Consider the following 27,960-nt stretch of genomic DNA (forward strand, 5'->3'; position numbering starts at 1 on the left):
GAAAATATAATGCAATATATCATTATCATTATGAAAATAATTATTGAACCTTAGACAAAAAAGAGTAAACTTAACTAAAAACTGCTTAATTCCATAACAAAATACACCAACAATGTTACTTACACAATGATTACAATTGTAAGGTTGAGAAGGAAGAGATAGCGCAGAAACTTGAAGTATGAGCCAACTCCGGTACCAAATGTGCCTTCTATTTCCTTGATCTCTTTGTGCCACAAACTGTAGTCGTGAAACGTATCCAGAACTGACTGACGTATCTGTTTAAGAAAATGCAAGACATTACGAAAGATGTTTAATGCTTCCAAAAACTGCTAGAGCAACAAAGATAAGCTACAGAGAACATGAGGCCGGGAGGAAAGGCAGAACTTATGAGGCCGGGAGGAAAGGCAGAACTTATGAGGCCGGGAGGAAAGGCAGAACTTATGAGGCCGGGAGGAAAGGCAGAACTTATGAGGCCGGGAGGAAAGGCAGAACTTATGAGGCCGGGAGGAAAGGCAGAACTTATGAGGCCGGGAGGAAAGGCAGAACTTATGAGGCCGGGAGGAAAGGCAGAACTTATGAGGCCGGGAGGAAAGGCAGAACTTATGAGGCCGGGAGGAAAGGCAGAACTTATGAGGCCGGGAGGAAAGGCAGAACTTATGAGGCCGGGAGGAAAGGCAGAACTTATGAGGCCGGGAGGAAAGGCAGAACTTATGAGGCCGGGAGGAAAGGCAGAACTTATGAGGCCGGGAGGAAAGGCAGAACTTATGAGGCCGGGAGGAAAGGCAGAACTTATGAGGCCGGGAGGAAAGGCAGAACTTATGAGGCCGGGAGGAAAGGCAGAACTTATGAGGCCGGGAGGAAAGGCAGAACTTATGAGGCCGGGAGGAAAGGCAGAACTTATGAGGCCGGGAGGAAAGGCAGAACTTATGAGGCCGGGAGGAAAGGCAGAACTTATGAGGCCGGGAGGAAAGGCAGAACTTATGAGGCCGGGAGGAAAGGCAGAACTTATGAGGCCGGGAGGAAAGGCAGAACTTATGAGGCCGGGAGGAAAGGCAGAACTTATGAGGCTGGGAGGAAAGGCAGAACTTATGAGGCCGGGAGGAAAGGCAGAACTTATGAGGCTGGGAGGAAAGGCAGAACTTATGAGGCCGGGAGGAAAGGCAGAACTTATGAGGCCGGGAGGAAAGGCAGAACTTATGAGGCCGGGAGGAAAGGCAGAACTTATGAGGCCGGGAGGAAAGGCAGAACTTATGAGGCCGGGAGGAAAGGCAGAACTTATGAGGCCGGGAGGAAAGGCAGAACTGATGAGGCCGGGAGGAAAGGCAGAACTTATGAGGCCGGGAGGAAAGGCAGAACTTATGAGGCCGGGAGGAAAGGCAGAACTGATGAGGCCGGGAGGAAAGGCAGAACTGATGAGGCCGGGAGGAAAGGCAGAACTGATGAGGCCGGGAGGAAAGGCAGAACTTATGAGGCCGGGAGGAAAGGCAGAACTGATCAGCAAGAAAAACTAGCTATAAAGGGTAATCTTCAAATGTACATAATTTCTATGGCAATTAATTAAGTCCGGCATAGTGGCACAGCATAGAAAATCCTCATAACCAAAGTTTCTGCCATCCAAATGTCACAAGATAATAAGAGTAACTCAGCCAGGAAAATGATGCATTGAATTTTGTATTTTTTTAAGTTTTTGGTTAATTGCATTAATACTTTGCATATTACTGCTCAGCACATGTGTGGCAGACTCATGTTTTTTGGGGTACAAATGAGTGAAGATCAGGCTACTTGTATTTTAAATAGTTAACACCAAGTTATATACCTTCATTGAGGTCTAAGTGCACTATCGGCATTTCTGTAATAACTCAAATTTGCTTTAGTGTACAACATACCTTGTACCAGCGCATGCTGAGAGTGTATTTGAGATACTGCATCCTGCTTATGGTACGTGACGAGTAGCGATGTGAAGAGCGGCGGGCTGTCAGCCTTCTCCGTATTTCCTTTTTCACCCTTAAGGGTTTATACAATTCTCTTAGCACCTCTCTGAAATTGAGAAAATTGCATTGTTGTATATGTGTGCTACATCCCTGAGAGCTATGCTGGTGGTGGCTATTTTAATCCTCATATGGTAAAGATACACATTAAATGTACAGTGGACCCCCGGTTAACGATATTTTTTCATTCCAGAAGTATGTTCAGGTGCCAGTACTGACCGAATTTGTTCCCATAAGGAATATTGTGAAGTAGATTAGTCCATTTCAGACCCCCAAACATACACATACAAACGCACTTACATAAATACACTTACATAATTGGTCGCATTGGGAGGTGATCGTTAAGCGGGGGTCCACTGTACTTTCAGCAGAGTTTATGGAGGGTTCCATGTATAGAAAAGTGTTCTGATCATTTGCTTGGATACTGAACTGTGATACACTTTAGATGACAGGCACAACAAATTGGAGTTTAAAATCGACTTTTCATACTACATAGTCTTTATCTTCATAATCATGGGATATAAACACATGAATCTTATTTCTGAAAAGATATATTTTTTATTAACACTTCAGCCATTTCCTGAGGCAGGATGACTCAACTTCAAAGAAAAACCCAAAAAGAAAGAAAAAACGTTCATCATCATTCAACACTTTCACCATCATTCATAAATAATCACTGTATGGCTAGGACAACATTACTGAGTGACTACAGTCCTTCAGCCTCCCACTTGTACACTCACTGACCTCTTGTAAATCTTACATATATTTTATTTACAACAAATTAAATTGTCTAGATTACTCTGATTGTTGCTGAAGACAGCATCACTCAAAAAATATTCCTCCTTTACACTGTGCATTCTTCTACTCTTATTTCTTTTTAACCCATTAGTCATTCCTCATCATGGAAGAGTGACCCAAAGAAGGAAAATACATTCACCATCATTCACTCCCTACCTGTTTTTGTAGAGGGTAGTCTTCTCAGCCATACCTTCCTCCCCTGGAAGGGGACACCATAGCTAACACAATCAATGGTATCATTAAACTCACAAGCCCCACCATGAAAACGTGGCTACCCACAGGAGGTTTTAATAGTAAATCAAATTTTCATACAATTAAAATTTGAATTAATGTACCCTTGATGGTCACTATTTGTGATGTAATTTTTTTAAAAGTTAAAAGATCGAATGACTTCACCCATGTCTTCTCCATTACTGAATATGACAATACCTTGACATTTTATGATTTTTTTTACCCTCTACTTCTGCATCCTTATTGTCTTAATAACAAAATAAACAAAAATATGAATCCAAAATCATGCTGGAAGATCACAATCAAACCTTTCTACTACACTTATTAATGCAGAGCAAAAAAAAAAAAAAAGTTGACATTAGGAGGACAGGTCATCTTTTAATAATTCAGCAGTTGCATTTACCATGACAAGAAAGTCAAGATTTACCTCCTCATTATCTCTCCATCCACATTCTCTGACATGAGCTTCTCATCTCCTTCCATGGCATCAGCAAGTTCTTCTACAGCTTCATCTTCTGTATTGGGACTGACGCCTCTCCTTCGCCGAGCCATCACGGTGTTAAACCAAGCAGACTGTCGATGTTCGGAGCCATAATGAAGAGTATGGCTACTCAAAAGCTCTCCTACATGAAAAAGGTATATTATTATCAGTATATGCATAAACAGCGCTAAAGAAAGTGGTAAAAATAATTTTAAACAGCAAGTTATTCACTAATAACACACCAGTCAGTTTCACAAGTACAGTGGACCCCCACTTTACGATCAGCTCCCAATGCCACCAATTATGTAAGTGTATTTATGTAAGTGCATTTGTAAGTGTATGTTTGGGGGTCTGAAATGGACTAATCTAATTCACAATATTCCTTATGGGAACAAATTCGTTCAGTAATGGCACCTGAACATACTTCTGGAATGAAATAATATCATAAGCCGGAGGTCCACTGTATTAGGATAATACGCAATTTAAAATAAATTATTATGGTTAATGCACTGGTGTGCGAGATTTAGGACTAACTTGCCATGGGTTTAAGTCGCACCCATTCCCTGATTTGATTAAATTATCTAATCATTATCACCAATCTTATTTCCTGTTTCATTTACATAACAGACAACAAAGAGAGCATGAACATAAAAATTAAAGCAAAGAACTTATTGAGAATTATAAATTTCTTAAATAATCCCAGCAGCAGAGGGAACATTCTTGTTGAGGCATCAGTTGGCAGACACGACATACCTGACCATGGTTGAGCATCATCTTCCTCATCAGCAAACTTAACTCTTCGTTGCTCTTCTGGCTCATAGTAGAGCATTTCAAAACTTTCCACTAGAGAATGTGCCATGTTGGCTGCTTCTCTACACCTTTAATATTATAGTGAAATTCCAAAATTCAACAGACAGCTATAGTGATAGTGCACTGAAAACAAAGTCTCGAGCATTGATTTATGGAAGGCAAGACTGCAAAGGATTACAAGGAAGATAATGGTCAGATACATTTCAATGCAAAATTTAGAAAAGTGAAGTGAGGTAATGATATGCTTTTCCCTTCAAAATGCAGTAAAGTAATGAACTACATCTCCTCAAAAAAGTGTGAAAGTAACCAAAAGACCTTTTGAAATGCCACTACAAATTTTACCAATTCAGAAAAATCTTGCAGTTAATTGGACTCAGTTTAAACAAAGCTGATTAAAGGGATTTGTTATACTGTCAGTCTGTAGTTTAACTGTGGTACTTTTACTTTCTGACATCGGGGCAATTATTATTTTGCTAAAGTGGATGACCTGCCACAAAATAATACAGTATAATCCTATTTGAAATCTTTCAAAATGAAGCTTGTTTAACATTAAATGTAGACTCATAACATCAACTAAATAATCACAATTAAAAAAGACCTTTACTTAAATCACTGCCACTGCTATACAACACAAACTTCTACAAACAGATTAAGGTAACTCCTACAACGCTTCTTCATGCCAGTAAGAGAGATGACAAGCTCAATTATTACATACAGAGTATCTACAAACACTCAGTGATATATAGCAAGTGATGAAGAAACTTTGTATTAACCAACTGACTGTAGGGCTTGACAGTTCTCTTAATACACATAAAAAGTATTAAACACACACACACACACACACACGCACACACATTGCTTCCTGACTGCCATTTCCTGTGCTGGGAGTTAGAGATAACATGGGAGCATGTGTTCTCTCTTCAGCGAAAACCATAATAATTGTGACATCAAATCGACATGTACAGTATACATAAATGGTATGTTTTAAAGTATAGTACATAGCAGAAGTAGTATATGATAGTTGTTGGGCGGGAATGTTGTGTTTCAGAAAAAATGCTGTCAACGCAGCTAGTTAACTTGGTGGGAAAGGCCCGATGTGTAAATAAGGCATTAGTACTGTGATCATCCCAGTGCATTCTTTTACGCATTTTACTAACTCAAGTGGTATGAGTACCCCTTCTTCTGTATAAGTTACAAAATGTAAAAGAAAGAAAATTTTATGAAAACATTTCTTCTTTTTTGGGTTACCCTCCAGCCGAGAGGATGGATTAAAAAAAAAAAGCGGTATGAGTTTTGGTTCACTGCCAGACACCACTAAGCCCACACAAGCAAATATCCTTGAAAATGATACATGATGATCAGTGTTGAACACATATTTAGAACTCATATCCTAGTTTGTTTTTAATGCCTAAATGTAACAGCAAAAAAAAAAAAAATACCTTTCTTCAGTATACCTGGAATAAACCTGATCCTAGTTTGTTTTTAATGCCTAAATGTAACAGCAAAAAAAAAAAAATGCCTTTCTTCAGTATACCTGGAATAAACCTGATCCTAGTTTGTTTTTAATGCCTAAATGTAACAGCAAAAAAAAAAAATACCTTTCTTCAGTTTACCTGGAATAAACCTGACAAACATGAGCACCTGTCAAGCAAATTGACTTGCCTATGAACCGTCATAGTCTGCTCACAACTGTCAGGGCATCTCTAAATACAATCTCCCATTATCTCTAGTCATAGAACATGCACATCCTGTAGGGTTAATAAAGTCTCTGGAAAACAACTGGTAATAAGGTTTGATCCATGAATGGGAGAACAGCTCCAATTCTTTTGATCAAGAGCCCTTCACTAGCATTAAAGTAGTCCTCCCTGCTCCCTTGAAGGTTCTAAAACTACAGTAGCTTGCAAGACAGCAGCTTTCCTTTAATGTCTAGGCTTGAACAACCTCAACCAGAGAGAGGAAAATCTCTTCATAGGGTTCAAAAAGCATTATTACTGCATATTCACATGCGGTAATAATAATAGAACGTACATGGGTCATACAGCACCTGGGAAATGGGAAGTAGAGTAATCTTGTACAATCCATGCAAGGGAAGAGTAGCTCCAATTCCTTAGATAAAGAGCCCTTCACTGATATCAAGACAACCCCAATAGGGACAGAGATCATGAGAACTAGGTTTTTCTCAACACACCGGCCATCTCCCACCAAGGTACGGTGAACTAATAAAAGAAGAAACACTTTCACCATCACTCACTCCACTGTCTTGCCAGAGGGGTGCCGATACTACAGTTCAAAACTGCAAATATCCTAGTTATGTGGGGTAAGTCATGTCACTGATATTATGAGCTCAATATAATTAAAAATATGTAAAGCTTTAATTTACCCGTAAACGGTTCAAACGCATATATGTTTTTTCAATATTTGAAAGTATGTAAAAAAAGTAGATCTTCTTTTTGTTTTTTTTTTACATTTGAAAATGTGTAAAAAAACTTTGATCTACTTTTCTTTTTTGTTATATTTGAAAATATGTAAAAAAAAGCGTAGATCTACTTTTGTAGCACTACACATGTGAACGTAGATCTGCTTGGACCGTTTACGGGTTAAAGCATAACCTTCAGTGGAAAATGATTTGCATCACTAGTGAACCATACCTCCATGTTGAGAGGGTAGCATGTACTGCACCCTGCGTTCCCGGCCGCTATACGAGTGATACTTTGTCGACTCTCGATTGTGTCGCTCCCTAAGGTGAACATCAGTTCGTGCTCGACGTAAGTTAACATGGCTGTGTTCATCGTCGCTCGAGCTTGAATGATTACCACTGACTAAAAATTTTAAGAGCATGTAATTATACAATAAACTAATGAAATATTGCAAAAAATTAAATTCAGGTACAGTATACCAAGGCTCTGAAAAAATTGTAGTCTTGAAAAAGTATAAAAAATTGCTAATAATGTTTATAGGAAATCCTTGAAAATGTTCTATTAAATTACGCATTTCTTGGATGGATATGTACAAGGAATATCCTAGGTTTGATTATGCCTACCATACTATATACTGTACTGTAAAATATTGCAAAAAATTCAGAATCATGTATGAGGTCTAAATAAAAACTTATTAGAAATGTAAAAATTTGCAAATTCAATAATGAAAATGAAAATGTAAATATATGAAAATGAAACAGAAAATTATTTAATTGAAGGGAAGTAAAGGATAATTATATTTATTATTTTTTTATTAACACATTGGCCATCTCCCACCAAGGCAGGGTGGCCTGAAAGGCAGGGCGGCCTGAAAGGCAGGGCGGCCTGAAAGTCAGGGTGGCCTGAAAAAGAAAAACTTTCACCATCATTCACTCCATCACTGTCTTGCCAGAGGCACACTTACACTACAATTATAAAACTGCAACATTAACACATCTTATATTTAATAGGAACTGCTAAATTCATAAGGGTCTTGGAGCACTTGGGGAACCAGAGTAATGATTTATTTATTTATTTATTTATTTTATGTCTTTGCAAATAGTACATTGAGATTTTGTATTTACAATAGTGGGTTGCAATGCAAAGACAGCCTCTATTATGCCTGATCCAAGAAGGACAGGATAACTTTAATTTCTTTGACCAAGAAACCTTCGCTTGCATGAAGGTATCCAACATTAGGGGTAAAGAAAAAGAATGTAAGGATAATGGAGTAAGAAATGTTAGGTAATATGAGGAAAAACTGTGTATAGGATGACTCACGAAATCGTAATGACATGATTGCAAACAAACCATACCCTGGCCGGGATTGAACCCGCGGTCAGAGAGTCTCAAAACTCCAGCCCGTCACGTTAGCCACTAGACCAGCTAGCCACAATAAGATTCGTCCAACTAGGTATATTTCTACACCATAGGAAGGTTAGCACAGGCACCACTGTGACCACAAATGCAAGTTTTTACAGACGAATCTCCAGCTAGCGTGGCCGTGACGAACTCTAGGATGTTGAAGATCAAATGAAGATTTCTACCTTCATCCTCCCTTCCCCAACTCCCTCCCCCATCAAAAATAGTATGACATATAAATCACAGACTGGGGCCTAAGCCCATGGTAGGTGAGTCCTAAAACTTGGCCAAGTGGTTAGAACACTGGCCTAGAAGTTTTAGTTCTCACCTGCCATGGGTTCAACCCCACCCGTTCCTTGATTAGTTTGCAATCGTGTTATTGTTATTTCAGGAACAGTGATATATAATTATACGAAGTCTTAGAATAGTTAGGTAAATCATGTTTTTATAACATGCAAATTTTAGCAAGGTTAGGTTGCTACATTAGTTTTGGTGCAACATAAAAAATTGGTGTAGAGTATAAAATAAAATATATAACTCTATTTCACTATTTTCTTTTAGCATGAAAAAGTCTTCAGTTGATGCAGTGTCATGCTTTGTGGTTATATATGGATAGATGCTGGAGAGAGGAGAAGTGAAATGATAGAATGCTGTGGATACCCTGTGTGTAGATTGTAATATTAAAAATAAGATACTAGAATGACTGCTAGGCTACTTTTAAAGACTATCTTTAGTGCTATGTGCAACAAAATTAACTTTACAAGGCATTTTTTTTATGGATCAACAAATAAGGAACAAACTTACAAAAATACTTACTTTCATTCAGTGGTATATTTTCAACCTCTACAGTATGTGTATAAGAAGCCATTTTGCAAGTGTTCCTTCAGCTGAGGACAAGTACCAGTAGTGTACTAAGTAAAACCGACTTCTTAATAGCGCTTGAGCTCATAATTCAGCGGCCTTTATTCTTAGAAATATGCAGTTACATCCACAGTCACCAGTCATTACCACCAACAAGCAGTAACCCCTAGAGATGGGGACAAAGGAGATACAGTACTCGAGTTAACTGCAAAAACATTCTTATCCATCTAAAAGTTCATTACATGTTCATGATAAGATTTTATCGCACTAACACATTTCTCTTATCAGTGTCCACCTGATAAGTAGTTCAGATTTTGGCTATTATGCAGGTCTTTATACTGTTAACTTTATCCATATACAATATCTCAAGTAACGCATTACTGTTTATCTTTAGATAAATAATTAAATAATTACAGCATTTAACTAATAAATATTTAGAGAGAAATAAAAACCAAATCTGTTAAATAACTTGCTGCAGATTCACATCAGCATTTACAAACAAAACACTCAGGAATTAATTAATGTTTTACGACCTCCAAGCTTCAGTACAAACGTGGAACATATCTGGAGTAAACCTGGAGGGTATTTCAGGGGTCAATGCCCCCCTTTATATTATTTTAATAAAAGAAAGGCCAACCAATTTCGCTTCATCATCTGCCTGACCTGGAGTACCTGGAAAGGGTTTCGAGGATTAATGCCCCCGCAGCCCAGTCTGTGACCAGGCCTTGTGGTGGATCAGAGCCTGATCAACCAGGCTGTTACTGAAAATAAATGGTATAAAATACCGACACTATGGAAACATAAACACATATGCAGTTTTATGTGATCCTTTATTGACAACGTTTCGCCCACACAGTGGGCTTTTTCAAGTCACAAACAGATCTGTTTGTGACTTGAAAAAGCCCACTGTGTGGGCGAAACATTGTCAATAAAGGATCACATTAAACCACATATGTGTTTATGTTTCCACAGGCTGTTACTACTAGCTGCATATAAACCACCGTACAAACCACAGCCCGGCTGGTCAGGTGAGTTATAAATATATCTTATATTGTGTTCTAGTTAGGTTTCTGTAAGGCGTTTGCTAAAGATGTTAACATTTATTGATTCAGGCAGAGCACTGATGTTATCATAACGTTTCCTAAGTCACCTGGAGCTTGAATTAAGCTGTAATATACTCCGACTGCTATGGAGGACATAATAGCAAAATATACTACACAATATTTGCAGTCGTGACTGGCAGCAAATTCGTTATTGAAAAAACCACGTAGTAGGTGCTTGTCGCTCCTGGGGTGCGACCAATGGACGAGTGGAAATGTTTGTCAGGTTTCCTTATACCTGTAGCCCTTGTTCACCTACCAGTAATTAGGTACCTGGGTTTTACACAACTGGTGCGGGTTGCATCTTGGGGAGCGGATTAAAAGACCCTAATGAAAATAAGAGAGACTGATGACATCTTGGCTTTATTGGGTTATCTATGGATAATAATGCAAACAAAATCACACATAAACAATACAATATAAATATAATATAATGAAAATAATTGAAATAAGTCAAGGACCACAATGGGAATAAGTCACTTTGACTATTTTTGGGGGGAGGGGGGTTATTCTACATATTAACATATGTTACTATGTTACTATGTAACATATGTTACTATATATGATAATTTATGTAACTTTCTTTATATGCAGCTGTAGTTAAATAAGCTTACTAAGCTGCGAGACCAGTCACAAGGCAGACATAATGTCCTTCCTCACATCACTGCAGATAATTAACACTCTTATATTTTACCTGGATATCCTAGGTTAAATTCTACATAATTCACCATATAAAAACCACTGTAAAAGTTTCAAATTATGTATTAAGAGGCCTAAATACAAAACCTTCTCGTCCTCCTCTTGTTGGTGTTTAAAGGGCCACTGAGAACTGGTACCGTATTGAACCCGGACTTCCAGTGTTTACCTGGAGAGAGTTCCGGTGGTCAACGCCCCCGCGGCCCGGTCTGTGACCAGGCCTCCTGGTGGATCAGAGCCTGATCAACCAGGCTGATAATAATGATATAATATTATCTTTATTTACTATAAGTATATGTACAAGGTATACAGACCATAGCTGGCATCAGTGACATACTACTGTACAGAAAGACCCTTGTTATGCTGAACATTTCTCGCAAATTTGGTCAGTTTTGTCCCAGGATGCGACCCACACCAGTCCACTAACACCTAGGTACCTAATTTACTGATGGGTGAACATAGACAACATGATACAGTGTTTTTGCAGAGATAGGTGACATTTAGGTGTACATGCAGAAAGCCCCTAGTTATGCAGAGCTTTTCAAAACAAAATGTTGTCCAGACCTTGACGGGGTTGAGAGAGGAGAGTTCCAGTTTAATATCTTTATTATGGACCCCATATCCATCCTGTAGGTGGTAGTCAAAAGATTACAGAGGTACATAATGTGCCTCAACATTACAGAGGTACATAATGGGTCCAGGGACTGTACCTCAACATTACAGAGGTACATAATGGGTTCAGGGACTGTACCTTAACATTACAGAGGTACATACTGGGTCCAGGGACTGTACCTTAACATTACAGAGACACATAATGGGTCCAGGGACTGTACCTCAACATTACAGAGGTACATAATGGGTTCAGGGACTGTACCTTAACATTACAGAGGTACATACTGGGTCCAGGGACTGTACCTTAACATTACAGAGATACATAATGGGTCCAGGGACTGTACCTCAACATTACAGAGATACATAATGGGTTCAGGGACTGTACCTTAACATTACAGAGGTATATAATGGGTCCAGGGACTGTACCTCAACATTACAGAGGTACATAATGGGTCCAGGGACTGTACCTTAACATTACAGAGGTACATAATGGGTCCAGGGACTGTACCTTAACATTACAGAGATACATAATGGGTCCAGGGACTGTACCTCAACATTACAGAGGTACATAATGGGTCCAGGGACTGTATCTTAACATTACAGAGGTACATAATGGGTCCAGGGACTGTACCTCAACATTACAGAGGTACATAATGGGTCCAGGGACTGTACCTTAACATTACAGAGGTACATAATGGGTCCAGGGACTGTATTTTAACATTACAGAGGTACATAATGGGTCCAGGGACTGTACCCCTAAGTTTTGATAGCTGAACAAGTTACAAAGGTAATAAACTCCCTCAGCAAACACCTCATCTAAATCTTCTCCTTTCTTCGTTCTCAGTTCTCCTTTTTTTTCTTTTCTTTCTTTCTTTCTTTCTTTCTTTCTTTCTTTCTTCTTCTTCTTCGTCTTCTTCGTCTTCGAGGGTTCTAAGGGCCACTGACAGCTTATGAGCCCTGGTCCTGAGCTTGACCAGGAAGGTCAGGTTAGGTCAGGTTTGTCAAAAAACAGGACAAGTGTTTCGTGACGCGGGTCTTAGTCATATGATAACCCGCAGTTGGAGCTTTTGGTCATCTGACCGATGCCTTCCGCTGGCTTACCAGTCCAACATTTTAAAAATTAGGGTTGTTTATAATTGGCCAGGAGAGATAAATTAGTTGTACCGCCTGAGCAGCTGGTTCAATGTGCATCCCATTGTCGCTCTATATGCTGTATCACATACAAATAATATTTCAGAGGCCGCACTGTATTGTATACATTAACTATATGAATTGTAAAATAGTGATGTAACAACGCCCAGTAGGGTCTGACAAAAACCCATTGTGACCTCTGTAATCCTGTATATTTGCGCTACCGCTTAGTAGAGGAGCATGGAGTGCACAATAAATTAGTTGCTAAGGCGGTACAACAGCTACAGTAGTGATCGGCGGAGTGGTGGGGCCAGGAGCTGAGACTCGACCCCTTGCAACCACAAATAGGTGAGTACCAACAAGCAATCGCACGTGAGTCAACAACAACAGGCTCTCCCATGGCCTGGAAGGAGGTGATACATGGCACCCAGACCAACTGTCCAGCAGTAGATAATGTTTAATGAGAACCATTGTCCCAGGAAAGAAAACAGGGAGTAGTCGACAGTGATACTCCAAGCAGGAGTTAGAATGAGATGTAGACACTCCACCAACGCCGGCTAAGATGTCCCATAGAGATCTGTATTACAACACATCTCTTAACACTCCAGCTGTAGATTTTTTTATGATTTTCCTGCAATTAATATAATAAATGAAGGATATAATAGTGTTTATATAACACTATGTAGGTGTCTAGTGTTGGTGTGAATTTTAAAAGATGTTAAGCCACAGAGGAACCAACAACCCCTATAATTTACAATTTTTTATAATAATCAGTTAAGTAAGTAAAACATACTTCTTATAATGTTAAAAAGAAATTAATATTCCAATAATGAAAATGTAGTACACACCTGGAAGTGTTATTAAATTAATTGCAAAGATGTATTGTGTACGAAAAAGTTGGAGCGAAAATGGCGGAGTAATACAAATGGGACTCGGAATTTGTGGAGAATTAATCTCATTTAATCTAAGCCGATAGAAATAGTACCGGCAAATATAGTGTCCTATATAATAAGTGAATTAAACGTGTATCTGGAAGAGTTTAGATATAAAGTGAAACTATCAAAATAAAGATGATACGAGTGAAAAACGTGAGCTGTTGCTGGAGAATCTACATTGTTCATCACATGCATCATTAAGTATGTAATGTACGCCTCCCACTGTGAATTAAATCTCACAACAGGTAATGTAAGTAATTATTTACTAATATTAGCTGCCTACCGATAAGGAGGCGTTGAGGTATATCATTAAGATCATAATTTGGTGAGTAATATATTTATATGTTTTTCTAATTATGTAATTAATCTATATATGTAATTACTCAGGTCAAGTAAATGATACTACTGATATATATATATATATATATATATATATATATATATATATATATATATATATATATATATATATATATATATATATATATATATATATATATATATATATAATATATATTATATACATGTATATATATATATATATATATATATATATATATATATATATATATATAATATATATAATATATATTATATACATGTATATATATATATATAATATTATATATATATATATATATATATATATATATATATATATATATATACATATATATATATATATATATATATATATATATATATATATATATATATATATATATATATATATATATATATATACTATAACCAAATTTAATACAGCCATTGTTATTGGCTCGGAATATTTTATTTAAAATTCCAGAATTGTATGTTCAGGTAATTTAAGGGTCATTATTATCATGGGGGAGCGCTAAACCCATAGGGATTATACAGCGCCTATGGGGGGCGATGGAAGGTATTCAGGGTCAATTCAGGGAACTGGAACAGATCCAGTTCCCTAGATCAAGAGCCCTTCACCAGCGCCAAGGAACCTCCCTTCAGGGGATTTTAAGAGCCACATAATTCGTCAGTCTTACAATAACATGTTTATTTTTCCACTATAATCCTGACCAACCAGGCTGTGGTTCGTACTTCAGCTTGCGTGCGGCCAGCAGTAACAGCCTGGTTGATCAGACCCTGATCCACCATGAGGCCTGGTCTCAGACCGGGCCGCGGGGGCGTTGACCCCCAGAACCCTCTCCAGGTACCTTGTCCATAATTACTATCGCATTTACGATATCTTTGAGGACAGTAGTGTTGTAGAGGTCTCAACTTTGGTCACAATATTTAGCATAAACTTTCACTCTCCAAATAAGCCGATATTGCCTATAAATTTCCCTGTAAATTAAATTTTACCTGTAAATTAAGTTTTGCCTGTAAATTAAACTGCCTGTAAATTAAGTTTTGCCTGTAAATTAAACTGCCTGTAAATTAAGTTTTGCCTGTAAATTAAGTTTTACCTGTAAATTAAGTTTTGCCTGTAAATTAAGTTTTGCCTGTAAATTAAGTTTTGCCTGTAAATTAAGTTTTGCCTGAAAATTAAGTTTTACCTGTAAATTAAGTTTTACCTGTAAATTAAGTTTTGCCTGTAAATTAAGTTTTGCCTGTAAATTAAGTTTTGCCTGTAATTTAAGTTTTACCTGTAAATTAAGTTTTACCTGTAAATTAAGTTTTACCTGTAAATTAAGTTTTGCCTGTAAATTAAGTTTTGCCTGTAAATTAAGTTTTGCCTGTAATTTAAGTTTTACCTGTAAATTAAGTTTTACCTGTAAATTAAGTTTTGCCTGTAAATTAAGTTTTACCTGTAAATTAAGTTTTACCTGTAAATTAAGTTTTGCCTGTAATTTAAGTTTTGCCTGTAAATTGAACTTTGCCTGTAAATTAAGTTTTGCCTGTAAATTAAGTTTTGCCTGTAAATTAAACTTTGCCTGTAAATTAAGTTTTGCCTGTAAATTAAGTTTTCCCTGTAAATTAAGTTTTGCCTGTAATTTAAGTTTTGCCTGTAAATTGAACTTTGCCTGTAAATTAAGTTTTGCCTGTAAATTAAGTTTTGCCTGTAAATTAAACTTTGCCTGTAAATTAAGTTTTGCCTGTAAATTAAGTTTTCCTTGTAAATTAAGTTTTGCCTGTAATTTAAGTTTTGCCTGTAAATTAAGTTTTGCCTGTAAATTAAGTTTTGCCTGTAAATTAAGTTTTGCCTGTAAATTAAGTTTTGCCTGTAAATTAAACTTTGTAAAAAAAGAGGAATGGTGAACTAAGAGAGGATATGTTATTTTTAAGAATATTTTTTATTATAAATTCATATACAATGAACCATGGCGGCACGGGTGAGGTAGTTGACCTATCAGGTACAGGTGCTGACCAACCAGACACCACCTGCCTCATTACCTGACCAATCAGATACTACCTGCCTCATTACCTGACCAATCAGACACCACCTGCCTCATTACCTGATCAGACACCACCTGCCTCATTACCTGATCAATCAGACACCACCTGTCTCATCTCACAATCAGACACCACCTGTCTCACCAACTGACCAATCATATTACCTGACCAATCTGTTATCACCTGACGAATCAGATATTACCTTACCAATCAGATATTACCTCACCAATCAGATATTACCTCACCAATCAGATTTAAATGACCAATCAAATATCACCTGACCAATCAGATATCACCTGATCAATCAGATTCAAAGTTTATCTCGGTCGACTTGCTCCAGTCCTCTTCTACAATCAGATAACCAATCAGCTTCATTGCCACTCATCTTACGGGTTTACAGCTTCCACTCTTACAGGTTTAGCCCCTCCCAATAATAATAATAACATAGACATTTTAACTACTTAAACATAATGTAACAAAAAGTTTACCGCAATAGAAAAAATTCAAAGGACAACCTGCCTAAAATCAAAATAATTTTATTGTTCCACAAGGACAGCAAATACTAACTCATCAATGTTTTTTTTATAAATAAACTGATATTATTGTATCATTTATGGGGTTACGAAATAACATTGGTGGCCTGGTGGTTAACGTTCTCGCTTCACACGGTGAGGGCCTGGGTTCGATTCCCAGCCAGAGTAGAAACATTGGACGTGTTTCTTTCCACCTGTTGTCTATGTTCCCCATCAGTAAAATGGGTACCTGGGTGTTAGTCGACTGGTGTGGGTCGCATCCTGGGACACTGACCTAAGGAGGCCTGGTCACAGACCGGGCCGCGGGGGCGTTGACCCCCGGAACTCTCTCCAGATATACTTCGTTAACTTTAGAATTAAATAAAATTTAAATAGAATTAAATAAAATTTATAAGTAATTTATAGGCGATGTAACTCAGTTGTCATTTTTAGTTGATTTTATCTGTTGCTCAGAAGTTGTTATTGTAAGTGGTGGAGGGATGCCAGGTGGTGTTCCTCCACCAGCTGGTGCAGGGATACCAGGTGGTGGAAACGAATACCATGTGGTATTCCTCCAGCAGTTGGTGGAGGGATACAAAGTGATATTCCTCCAGCAGGTGGTGGAATACCAGGTGGTATTCCTCCAGCAGTTGGTGGATGGATACCAGGTGGTATTCCTCCAGCAGCTGGTGGATGGATACCAGGTGGTATTCCTCCAGCAGCTGGTGGATGGATATCAGGTGGTATTCCTCCAGCAGCTGGTTGAGTGAAACATACTCCTGGAGTACACACGGTCTTGTCAACATCTGCCAATTCTTCAGAAACCAGAAGATTCTTGTATTCATACGAACGGCAGTTGTATCCTCGCCTATAGTGAGGTGAAGAGCTGCCTAATACTGTATTCTGAAATTTCGTTGTCAAAACAGGTGCTTCCAGGCAATTTTTATATAAACTATTTATGGACTAGTTTTAGTTTCTTCCACATAACATTGTATAAATAATTATAATTTAAGAACAACATCTTACGAGAAAACACGTTATAAGCTTATTGTTTCATTCATTGTTGAATTGTAATGATATTTTCTACGACAAACAAAATGAAGGACCGAGTGTTTTAGTGGCATCAGCCTCTGAACCAGAAGGTATCTGGTTGTCTGACCCGACGCTGGGCACACAAGCCAGTGTTGGTAAGGGCACCAATCATGCACTGAATACCCGCTGCTGTCTCCGTCACAGTGCTGCTGATGCGAGTCTCCGGCAGCAGGAACCCATATCTCCCTTGGTCAGGCAGTTCGATAGTATAAGAGAAAGGGACGCCCAGTTCCCCGTATGCCCAGTCGTCGGTAGCCCCTGAGGCCAGACCATATAGTGGCCCTGAGCCACCAATCTCATACTCGGTTTCTCCACGAGATGCGTCCCTCACTGCGTCGGCAAACTTCTTAGCCAAACGTTTCAGCTGTTTAGCGTTCGCTGGAGCATTGCGCGTCCATCCCCAGGGATAGAGGATAGTCTGACCAAAGCTGTGTAAAGTGATGAAGAGATCGATGTCTCCTATAGACTTCATCATGGCTTGCAGGCCCCTCGTCTCAGGTTCACTGAATGGCATAGGTCCTTTGTAAGTCTCGCTGCAAGGGTTACTCGACGCTCCTACACCCCACTTCAAGTTCCAGTTGCGGTTGAGGTCGACTCCCTTGCACCGGCCGTCACTGGATAGATTGTCGCGGCGGTTCTTTCTCCACAGCCTGGAAGAAAAATCAGTTGTGATATAACTCTGTTATTATTATATTTGTGCACAGCTCTAAACCCCTGTGGGGCATTCAGCGCATGCCGCACTGGAGGCTCTATCATACATTTCCTAATTACGACAAGCACTATTTGCTTCTCCCATATCTCTACCGAGCAAACAATGGATTCTCCTCTCAAGATTGCCTCACTGAATGATAACAATAATAATAATAATAATCATTCCAAACTGAGTGACAGTTTGGAGTGACTATCTAAACTGTCGTATCTGGGCGCCTCTGCGAAGACAGTGATTATGTATGAATGATGGTGAAAGTGTTGTCCGATTATGAAAGTTTTTTCTTTCTTTTGGGGATTTTTCTTTCTTTTGGGTCACCCTACGTTGGTGGGAAACGGCCAACGTGTTAAAAATAATAATTATAATAATAAATATGCATTTACAATAATGCTATGATAAAACAAGCTTTTTGAGACGGTATATTCTGTGGTAGGTACAGAGGCATTTATTGCCCCATCAATAACCGTGCCTACCATGCCTGAAAAATTTCTTTGTGAAATAAAGCAACAGCCTAGCAGCAGTGGTTCAAGAAATGGAGACTCACCTGGCCCTTTCTGAGGTGAAGGTGTACTGGTAGCCATCAGGGTTAGCCACGGGCACTATGTACCACTCTGTCACCTTAAGTAGCTCTCGCCATGATTCATTAGTCACCAGCAGGTGCAGGATATAAGTAGCAACAGCAGGGGAGATCCATTCCCGAGCGTGGATACCTGGAATAAGATTATCAGCCCTTAGCAACAACATGTTAGAAAGGCACAACACCTAAAAAAAACATAACCGATGAATGTAAGTATATTAATATAGACGATACCGACAGATAGTTAAGTAAGACACATGTGCAGGAGTTGGGTATTTTATTATCTTCAATTTATTTAATCCAGACTGGAGCTGAAGACTTCTCAAGGCTGAAAGATTGACAACCTCAAAACTACTATTTCAAGGTGGCTAAGGAAATGATCTCTTCAAAACTACTTCTCCATGACTAAGAGAGACTGACCACCTCAAAACACTGAGGAACTGATCACCTCATCTTTGCCTCTCCACTGCTTCTGCTGTCTCCAGTATTTCGGCACCTCTTTATCTTTTTTTCGACTGAAGAAGCCTGTAAAGCAGACGAAACGTTTCCTCAGTATAGATACCCAACTGTTGTACACATGTCTTAACCCATATAATACATGACCCCAAGCTCTAGATCGAGTGACAGAGAAAGACAGATCACTACTAGTAGTATTATTTCCATTATTACCTCCTTCGATCCAGATCTTCTTCTTGGGTTGTGGAGAGTTGGGGTCTGTGACCTTGACGACGAGCACCCTGCGTCCCTCGACTGAAGCTGCAGCGTCCAGTACCTCAACGAAGCCACCACCAGTGTGGTTCACCCAGCCTATGTAGCCCTCGATGTCGTTCATGTTGTGGTAAGTGTTCCAGTCCATCGCTTGGGGTTGGACTGTACGAGGATATTTGATACGTTACCTCAGGTATAAAATTGTAATAAACATGTGTCAATAATAATAATCCTTAGTTCTACAAGTACATTATACAACTTATACAGACCTAGCTGACATCAGAAAGCCCCTGTTTATCCAGAGCACTTCGGGCAACTTAGATTTAACTTGTCTACAGGATGCGAACCACACCAGTGGGCGGCTAACACCCAGGTACCTACTTACTGCTAGGTGAACAGGTAGGTAGGTATAATGTTTATTATCTCCTAGGAAACAGGACAAGTGTTTCCTGACACGGGTCTTAGTTATATGATGACCCACAGCTGGAGCTTTTGGTCATCTGACCGAGGACTTCCGCTGGCTTACCCCTCCCCACTACAATATATGATTTTATATAAAATATTTTTAATTATTTATTTCTTAATTTATTGAAAATTTTAAATTTAAAATATTTTTAAATATCTACAAAACGTAAAAATATAGTGACAAATCAAAATTTTTATATATAAAATTAAATATACACTGGTGAATTTCTCAATATAAATATTTTCCTTGTGTCAGAGAGAGTGTGACTGTTACACTATTCCCCACACTTCCTCTTCTAGGTATTATCATTCACGGAATATACATATACCTTGAGGTGTGTCTCTCTCACTGTATATATGCCGAGTTTACTCGTAAACTCTAAGGGACAAAGTATTCTTGGCTGGTGAGGAACAGGTGACATGCAACCTTTATGACCCTCGTGTAGCAGATAAACTTGAATCAACTCATCAATCTCTCTTCTAACTTGACTATTTCGTCATCTTCATCCCTTGAATATTCTTTATCTTATATTATCTTCTATAAATTGGAAATAGAGTTGATTCGGTTTTGTTTTTATTTTCAGGTAAATTGAATGTAAGATAACCACTTGTATGACGGTTATTGGACATTTATGGTGTGATCAGTTATTGAGGTGTAATGTTTCTCAAGCAGTGCTATATAACCCTACTGGGTTTAGCGCTTCTTTTACATTATAATAATAATTCACAAGCAGTAAGTAGACATTATATTTAATACTTAAACTTATTTCTCGATTAGGATTATGGTTTTTCGACTTGTCGAGTAATGAGTTTATCGAGGGGAAAAATTACGTTTTTTTTATATAAATGAGTTTAGTAATTAGCTTAGAATAGATATTAATTTCGGGGGATACAGAGGAGAGTGTTTCTGTGGGTCATGACAAGGTTGTAGGATGGGGATGGCGGGTTATTAACCACTGATGGGCGAAGGTGTCCGGGATGTGAATCAGTGACTTCAACACTTAGTCGTACCTGACCAACCGAGCTGTGGTTCGCACGTCAGGTTGCGTGCGGCCAACAGTAACAGCCTGGTTGAAAAGGCCCTGATCCACCACGAGGCCTGGTCACAGACCGGGCCGCGGGGAGGTTGACATCTTGAGCTGAATTAATATTTTGTAGGCTCCTGGGCTACAGGTACTGTCAGGCCCCTGGGCTACAGGTACTGTCAGGCCCCTGGGCTACAGGTACTGTCAGGCCCCTGGGCTACAGGTACTGTCAGGCCCCTGGGCTACAGGTACTGTCAGGCCCCTGGGCTACAGGTACTGTCAGGCCCCTGGGCTACAGGTACTGTGAGGGCCCCTGGGCTACAGGTACTGTCAGGCCCCTGGGCTACAGGTACTGTCAGGCCCCTGGGCTACAGGTACTGTGAGGGCCCCTGGGCTACAGGTACTGTCATGCCCCTGGGTTACAGGTACTGTCAGGCCCCTGGGCTACAGGTACTGTCAGGCCCCTGGGCTACAGGTACTGTCAGGCCCCTGGGCTACAGGTACTGTCAGGCCCCTGGGCTACAGGTACTGTCAGGCCCCTGGGCTACAGGTACTGTGAGGGCCCCTGGGCTACAGGTACTGTCAGGCCCCTGGGCTACAGGTACTGTCAGGCCCCTGGGCTACAGGTACTGTGAGGGCCCCTGGGCTACAGGTACTGTCATGCCCCTGAGTTACAGGTACTGTCAGGCCCCTGGGCTACAGGTACTGTCAGGCCCCTGGGTTACAGGTACTGTGAAGCCCCTGGGCTACAGGTACTGTCAGGCCCCTGGGCTACAGGTACTGTGAAGCCCCTGGGCTACAGGTACTGTCAGGCCCCTGGGCTACAGGTACTGTCAGGCCCCTGGGCTACAGGTACTGTGAGGGCCCCTGGGCTACAGGTACTGTGAGGGCCCCTGGGCTACAGGTACTGTGAGGGCCTCTGGGCTACAGGTACTGTGAGGGCCCCTGGGCTACAGGTACTGTGAGGGCCCCTGGGCTACAGGTACTGTGAGGGCCCATGGGCTACAGGTACTGTGAGGGCCCCTGGGCTACAGGTACTGTGAGGGCCCCTGGGCTACAGGTACTGTGAGGGCCCCTGGGCTACAGGTACTGTGAGGGCCCCTGGGCTACAGGTACTGTGAGGGCCCCTGGGCTAAAGGTACTGTGAGGGCCCCTGGGCTACAGGTGCTGTGAGGGCCCCTGGGCTACAGGTACTGTGAGGGCCCCTGGGCTACAGGTACTGTGAGGGTCCCTGGGCTACAGGTGCTGTGAGGGCCCCTGGGCTACAGGTACTGTGAGGGCCCCTGGGCTACAGGTACTGTGAGGGCCCCTGGGCTACAGGTACTGTGAGGGCCCCTGGGCTACAGGTGCTGAGGGCCCCTGGACTACAGGTACTGTGAGGGCCCCTGGGCTACAGGTGCTTTGAGGGCCCCTGGGCTACAGGTGCTGTGAGGGGCCCCTGGGCTACAGGTGCTGTGAGGGGCCCCTGGGCTACAGGTACTGTGAGGGCCCCTGGGCTACAGGTGCTGTGAGGGCCCCTGGGCTACAGGTACTGTGAGGGCCCCTGGGCTACAGGTGCTGTGAGGGGCCCTGGGCTACAGGTGCTGTGAGGGGCCCCTGGGCTACAGGTACTGTGAGGGCCCCTGGGCTACAGGTGCTGTGAGGGCCCCTGGGCTACAGGTAGTTCATCATATACGTGATGTAATAACATAGTATAATTACAAACTCACAGAAGTAACTGTGAACACTTTTCACTTAATCTCCGGCGGCCCTCCAGCTGGCCGAGGACTCTGAGCTGCAGACCCTAAAGCCCATACCTTAATCCGGCCCTGAACACATCTATAGGCTAAAGGTGTTAATGGTATGGATCACTGGCTTCACTGTTTACTACGTGGTCAAGTAGGCTGTTGGTGCTAGTGATCAGGCCTACAGGACTGTGTGATGGAAAGGGTCGGGGAGAGAAGACCATACCTGCTCGTCTCCGTCTGCTAGTGTTGTCCTTCAGCTCCTGCATGTGTCGCCTCTCCTGCTTCACCAGTGCCATCACATCCTCTACCTCCACAGTGTGGGTCATCTCCCACAGCCTCAGCATCTCCTCCACCAGCTCTCGCACTTCCGGCTCCACCACAACCTAAAGAAGTCAAATGAAAAATGTAACTCACGATTCTGTAGCTGCAACAGTTCACAGCTAACATGCAACACCATAGCTGGTCGACACCATGCCTAAACCTTCTAGGGTAGGGTAGGTGCTTGAGCCCGAGCCTTTAGCTCATAAGACTGTCATTCCCATTAGCCCCCTTGGGGCGGGGATGGCAGACCAGAGAGGCCTAGCTTGTGGCTAGGCCTGGGGACAGTTGGTCCCAAAGATGAGGAGGTACTTGTGCCTCCTCCCATGGGAGACTTAGGTCTCAGACACTCCCAAGAGAGGGAGTCAAGGCCGGGCCACCACTTGGAAAAGGCCCGGGCCGGGAGAATACCGGCTAATCTTTAATAATAATAATATCATAGCTGCAACGGTTCACAACTATCATGCAACACCATAGCTGCAACAGTTCATATCATGCAACACTACAGCTGCAACAATTCATAACGTACAATGGTTGGGGCAGGAAAGCATTACTATAACCTGAAATGCTCAGGAATTATATACAAAATGCCCACTACACGACGATATAAAAATTTCTCATCATACAGTATACACAAGTTAGGCTTCAAAAATCACTCTGACATATGGTGTGGTAACGGTGTTCTCTTGTGTTGTCACAGTAACATTCACTTGCTATCTACTTGGCTTCATACCACCTTGCAACGTCCTACCATGCACCATCACACCATGCAACACACCACTATGCAACGTTCTACCATGCAACATCCCTCCATACAACGTTCTACCATGCAACATCCCACCATGCAACATCCCACCATACAACATCCCGCCATACAACATCCCACCATGCAACATCCCACCATACATCCCACCATGCAACATACCACTATACAACGTTCTACCATGCAACATCCCTCCATACAACGTTCTACCATGCAACATCCCACCATGCAACATCTCACCATGCAACATCCCACCATGCAACATCCCACCATGCAACATCCCACCATACAACTTCCCATCATGCAACATCCCACCATACAACATCCCACCATGCAACATCCCACCATACAACATCCCACCATACAACATCCCGCCATACAACATCCCACCATGCAACATCCCACCATACATCCCACCATGCAACATCCCACCATACAACATCCCACCATGCAACATCCCACCATACAACATCCCACCATACATCCCACCATGCAACATCCCACCATACAACATCCCACCATACAACATCCCACCATGCAACATCCCACCATGCAACATCCCACCATACAACATCCCACCATGCAACATCCCACCATACAACATCCCACCATACATCCCACCATACATCCCACCATACAACATCCCACCATACAACATCCCACCATGCAACATCCCACCATGCAACATCCCACCATACAACATCCCACCATACAACATCCCACCATGCAACATCCCACCATGCAACATCCCACCATACAACATCTCACCATGCAACATCCCACTATGCTTGGTGTTGAACGCTGTGAGTAGCATAGTAATGTGTAGACCTTACACTTGGCTACACTCTGTGAAGTTTTCATTTCGCTACTCTCACTCTCCCTTCCCTCAATACTGGCTGATAAAAGATAATAGTGATTTACCCCCACTCCCAAACAATATAAATTAAACCAACGTCTGTTCTTATGTACATTATACAGGAGTGTTAAAACTACAGGATAGGAGTGTCGAAACTACAGATATATCGAGGCTACATGTATGTCAAGGCAACAGGTGTGAAGAGGAAAAGCAATACCTGAGTATGTGTAGAGTTGCCGCCCCAGACATCGACGTGTCCAGCATCTTGTAGGGAGTTGATCACCGCATTCTCCTTCGGCACCTCCACCACCCACAGCTGCAGACAAAAACACTCTAGAGTAACTCACAAGATCAGTCGTGAGATACACAAGGACATGTGCAAACTTAACGGAAGGATGATGCAAAGACATCGGAGGAAAAAGGAAAACGAGAGCCAGTACCCGAGATACAAGGACCAGGTCCAGAAATACGAGGGAAGACTAACCAAATACAACTATCACACATTTTAACGACCAGTGAGGAAGGAGCGTGCCTCCAGATGGAACACCGCCATGAATATTAAGAAAAGAACTCATATATTGCGTAGGCTACTCATACCTTTATTAAATTATATTCGAAACGCTTCCATACCTCAGTCTAGAGGAAGAAAACTGTAATTAAAATAGTAATAAGAATGAAGAAAGATACGCCTTTGTTAGCTGAAAATTATAATGAAATATATGAGAAACTCAGCAGTTTTTTTTTTAGAGTTGCGTGAGAAGTTCTATCAGACCCTGATTATGCAGCTAACCAGAAAGTTGAAGATAAGGGCCTGACAAGAACATATATATTGGCACAGGTGTCCCTTGACGTGGGTGCAGCTTTAAACTATCTCGGAGAACTGAAGACAACAGAGGTAAACCCAGACCCCCTTCCATGCCAAGGAGATAGATGAATAAGACACATGTACAACAGTCCCTTACGTCAGTGAGACCTGGAGCACCATCAGTTGTTTAAGAATATGAAACAAAGATGCTAAAAAACACCCAAAAAATACATGCCTTGCATTTGAAATATGACCTAGAGAAAGTGATCCTCTAGTGAACACCGGTAAGGAACGTGATGCTCACTAGTGAACACCGGTAAGGAACGTGATGCTCACTAGTCAACACCAGTAAGGAATGTGATGCTCACTAGTGAACACCAGTAAGGAACGTGATCCTCACTAGTGGACACCAGTAAGGAACGTGATGCTCACTAGTGAACACCAGTAAGGAACGTGATCCTCACTAGTGGACACCAGTAAGGAACGTGATGCTCACTAGTGAACACCAGTAAGGAACGTGATCCTCACTAGTGGACACCAGTAAGGAACGTGATGCTCACTAGTGAACACCAGTAAGGAACGTGATCCTCACTAGTGAACACCAGTAAGGAACGTGATGCTCACTAGTGAACACCAGTAAGGAACGTGATCCTCACTAGTGAACACCAGTAAGGAACGTGATGCTCAATAGTGAACACCAGTAAGGAACGTGATCCTCACTAGTGGACACCAGTAAGGAACGTGATCCTCACTAGTGAACACCAGTAAGGAACGTGATCCTCACTAGTGAACACCAGTAAGGAACGTGATGCTCACTAGTGAACACCAGTAAGGAACGTGATCCTCACTAGTGAACACCAGTAAGGAACGTGATGCTCACTAGTGAACACCAGTAAGGAACGTGATCCTCTAGTGAACAGTAAGGAACGTGATGCTCACTAGTGAACACCAGTAAGGAATGTGATGCTCACTAGTGAACACCAGTAAGGAAAGTGATGCTCACTAGTGAACACCAGTAAGGAACGTGATGCTCACTAGTGAACACCAGTAAGGAACGTGATCCTCTAGCGAACAGTAAGGAACGTGATGCTCACTAGTGAACACCAGTAAGGAACGTGATGCTCACTAGTGAACACCAGTAAGGAATGTGATGCTCACTAGTGAACACCAGTAGGAACGTGATCCTCTAGTGAACACCAGTAAGGAACGTGATGCTCACTAGTGAACACCAGTAAGGAATGTGATGCTCACTAGTGAACACCAGTAGGAACGTGATCCTCTAGTGAACATCAGTAAGGAACGTGATGCTCACTAGTGAACACCAGTAAGGAACGTGATGCTCACTAGTGAACACCAGTAAGGAACGTGATGCTCACTAGTGAACACCAGTAAGGAACGTGATGCTCACTAGTGAACAGTAAGGAACGTGATGCTCACTAGTGAACACCGGTAAGGAACGTGATCCTCACTAGTGAACACCAGTAAGGAACGTGATCCTCACTAGAAACACCACTAAGGAACGTGATCCTCACTAGTGAACACCAGTAAGGAACGTGATGCTCACTAGTGAACACCAGTAAGGAACGTGATGATCACTAGTCAACAGTAAGGAACGTGATCCTCACTAGTCAACACCAGTAAGGAACGTGATCCTCACTAGTGAACACCAGTAATGAACGTGATCCTCACTAGTGAACACCAGTAAGGAACGTGATCCTCACTAGTGAACACCAGTAAGGAACGTGATCCTCACTAGTGAACACCAGTAAGGAACGTGATCCTCACTAGTGAACACCAGTAAGGAACGTGATCCTCACTAGTGAACACCAGTAAGGAACGTGATCCTCACTAGTGAACACCAGTAAGGAACGTGATCCTCACTAGTGAACACCAGTAAGGAACGTGATCCTCACTAGTGAACACCAGTAAGGAACGTGATCCTCACTAGTGAACACCAGTAAGGAACGTGATCCTCACTAGTCAACACCAGTAAGGAACGTGATCCTCACTAGTCAACACCAGTAAGGAACGTGATCCTCACTAGTCAACAGTAAGGAACGTGATCCTCACTAGTCAACACCAGTAAGGAACGTGATGCTCACTAGTCAACACCAGTAAGGAACGTGATCCTCACTAGTGAACACCGGTAAGGAACGTGATCCTTACTAGTGAACACCAGTAAGGAACGTGATGCTCCCTAGTGAACACCGGTAAGGAACGTGATGCTCACTAGTGAACACCAGTAAGGAACGTGACCCTCACTAGTGAACACCAGTAAGGAACGTGATCCTCACTAGTGAACACCAGTAAGGAACGTAATCCTCACTAGTGAACACCAGTAAGGAACGTGATCCTCACTAGTGAACACCAGTAAGGAACGTGATCCTCACTAGTGAACACCAGTAAGGAACGTGATCCTCACTAGTGAACACCAGTAAGGAACGTGATCCTCACTAGTGAACACCAGTAAGGAACGTGATCCTTACTAGTGAACACCAGTAAGGAACGTGATGCTCACTAGTGAACACCAGTAAGGAACGTGATCCTCACTAGTGAACACCAGTAAGGAACG

At 41.5% G+C, this 27,960-nt stretch overlaps 2 protein-coding genes across 4 annotated transcripts in view; both read right to left on the reverse strand.

Annotated features, from left to right (window-relative positions):
* LOC128704303 (transmembrane channel-like protein 7) overlaps window positions 1-10,903 on the reverse strand; it is a 51,636-nt gene extending 40,733 nt beyond the window's left edge. Inside the window, exons 1-6 of one of the 3 annotated variants that reach the window (XM_053799447.2) lie at window positions 10,874-10,903; window positions 8,943-9,153; window positions 6,957-7,127; window positions 3,445-3,640; window positions 1,887-2,037; window positions 124-275 (exon numbers count right to left, since the gene is read on the reverse strand). In XM_053799447.2, the coding sequence (XP_053655422.1) occupies window positions 124-275; window positions 1,887-2,037; window positions 3,445-3,640; window positions 6,957-7,127; window positions 8,943-8,994 (722 nt within the window). In that variant the 5' untranslated portion in view covers window positions 8,995-9,153; window positions 10,874-10,903. Of the gene's footprint in view, window positions 1-123; window positions 276-1,886; window positions 2,038-3,444; window positions 3,641-4,251; window positions 4,650-6,956; window positions 7,128-8,942; window positions 9,212-10,873 lie in introns of those variants that run through there. The other 2 variants (XM_053799448.2, XM_070103147.1) reach the window with 2 other exon arrangements.
* A 4,809-nt stretch (window positions 10,904-15,712) lies between these two features.
* Window positions 15,713-27,960, reverse strand: part of LOC128704302 (carboxypeptidase B) — a 75,469-nt gene continuing 63,221 nt past the window's right edge. The window contains exons 3-7 of the mRNA XM_053799446.2: window positions 24,801-24,899; window positions 22,870-23,029; window positions 19,391-19,591; window positions 18,689-18,854; window positions 15,713-18,085 (exon numbers count right to left, since the gene is read on the reverse strand). Of these exons, the coding sequence (XP_053655421.2) occupies window positions 17,467-18,085; window positions 18,689-18,854; window positions 19,391-19,591; window positions 22,870-23,029; window positions 24,801-24,899 (1,245 nt within the window). The 3' untranslated portion in view covers window positions 15,713-17,466. The remainder of the gene's footprint in view (window positions 18,086-18,688; window positions 18,855-19,390; window positions 19,592-22,869; window positions 23,030-24,800; window positions 24,900-27,960) is intronic.

Source organism: Cherax quadricarinatus, chromosome 84, assembly GCF_038502225.1.
Source record: "Cherax quadricarinatus isolate ZL_2023a chromosome 84, ASM3850222v1, whole genome shotgun sequence".
In the NCBI taxonomy this organism is placed as follows: domain Eukaryota; kingdom Metazoa; phylum Arthropoda; class Malacostraca; order Decapoda; family Parastacidae; genus Cherax; species Cherax quadricarinatus.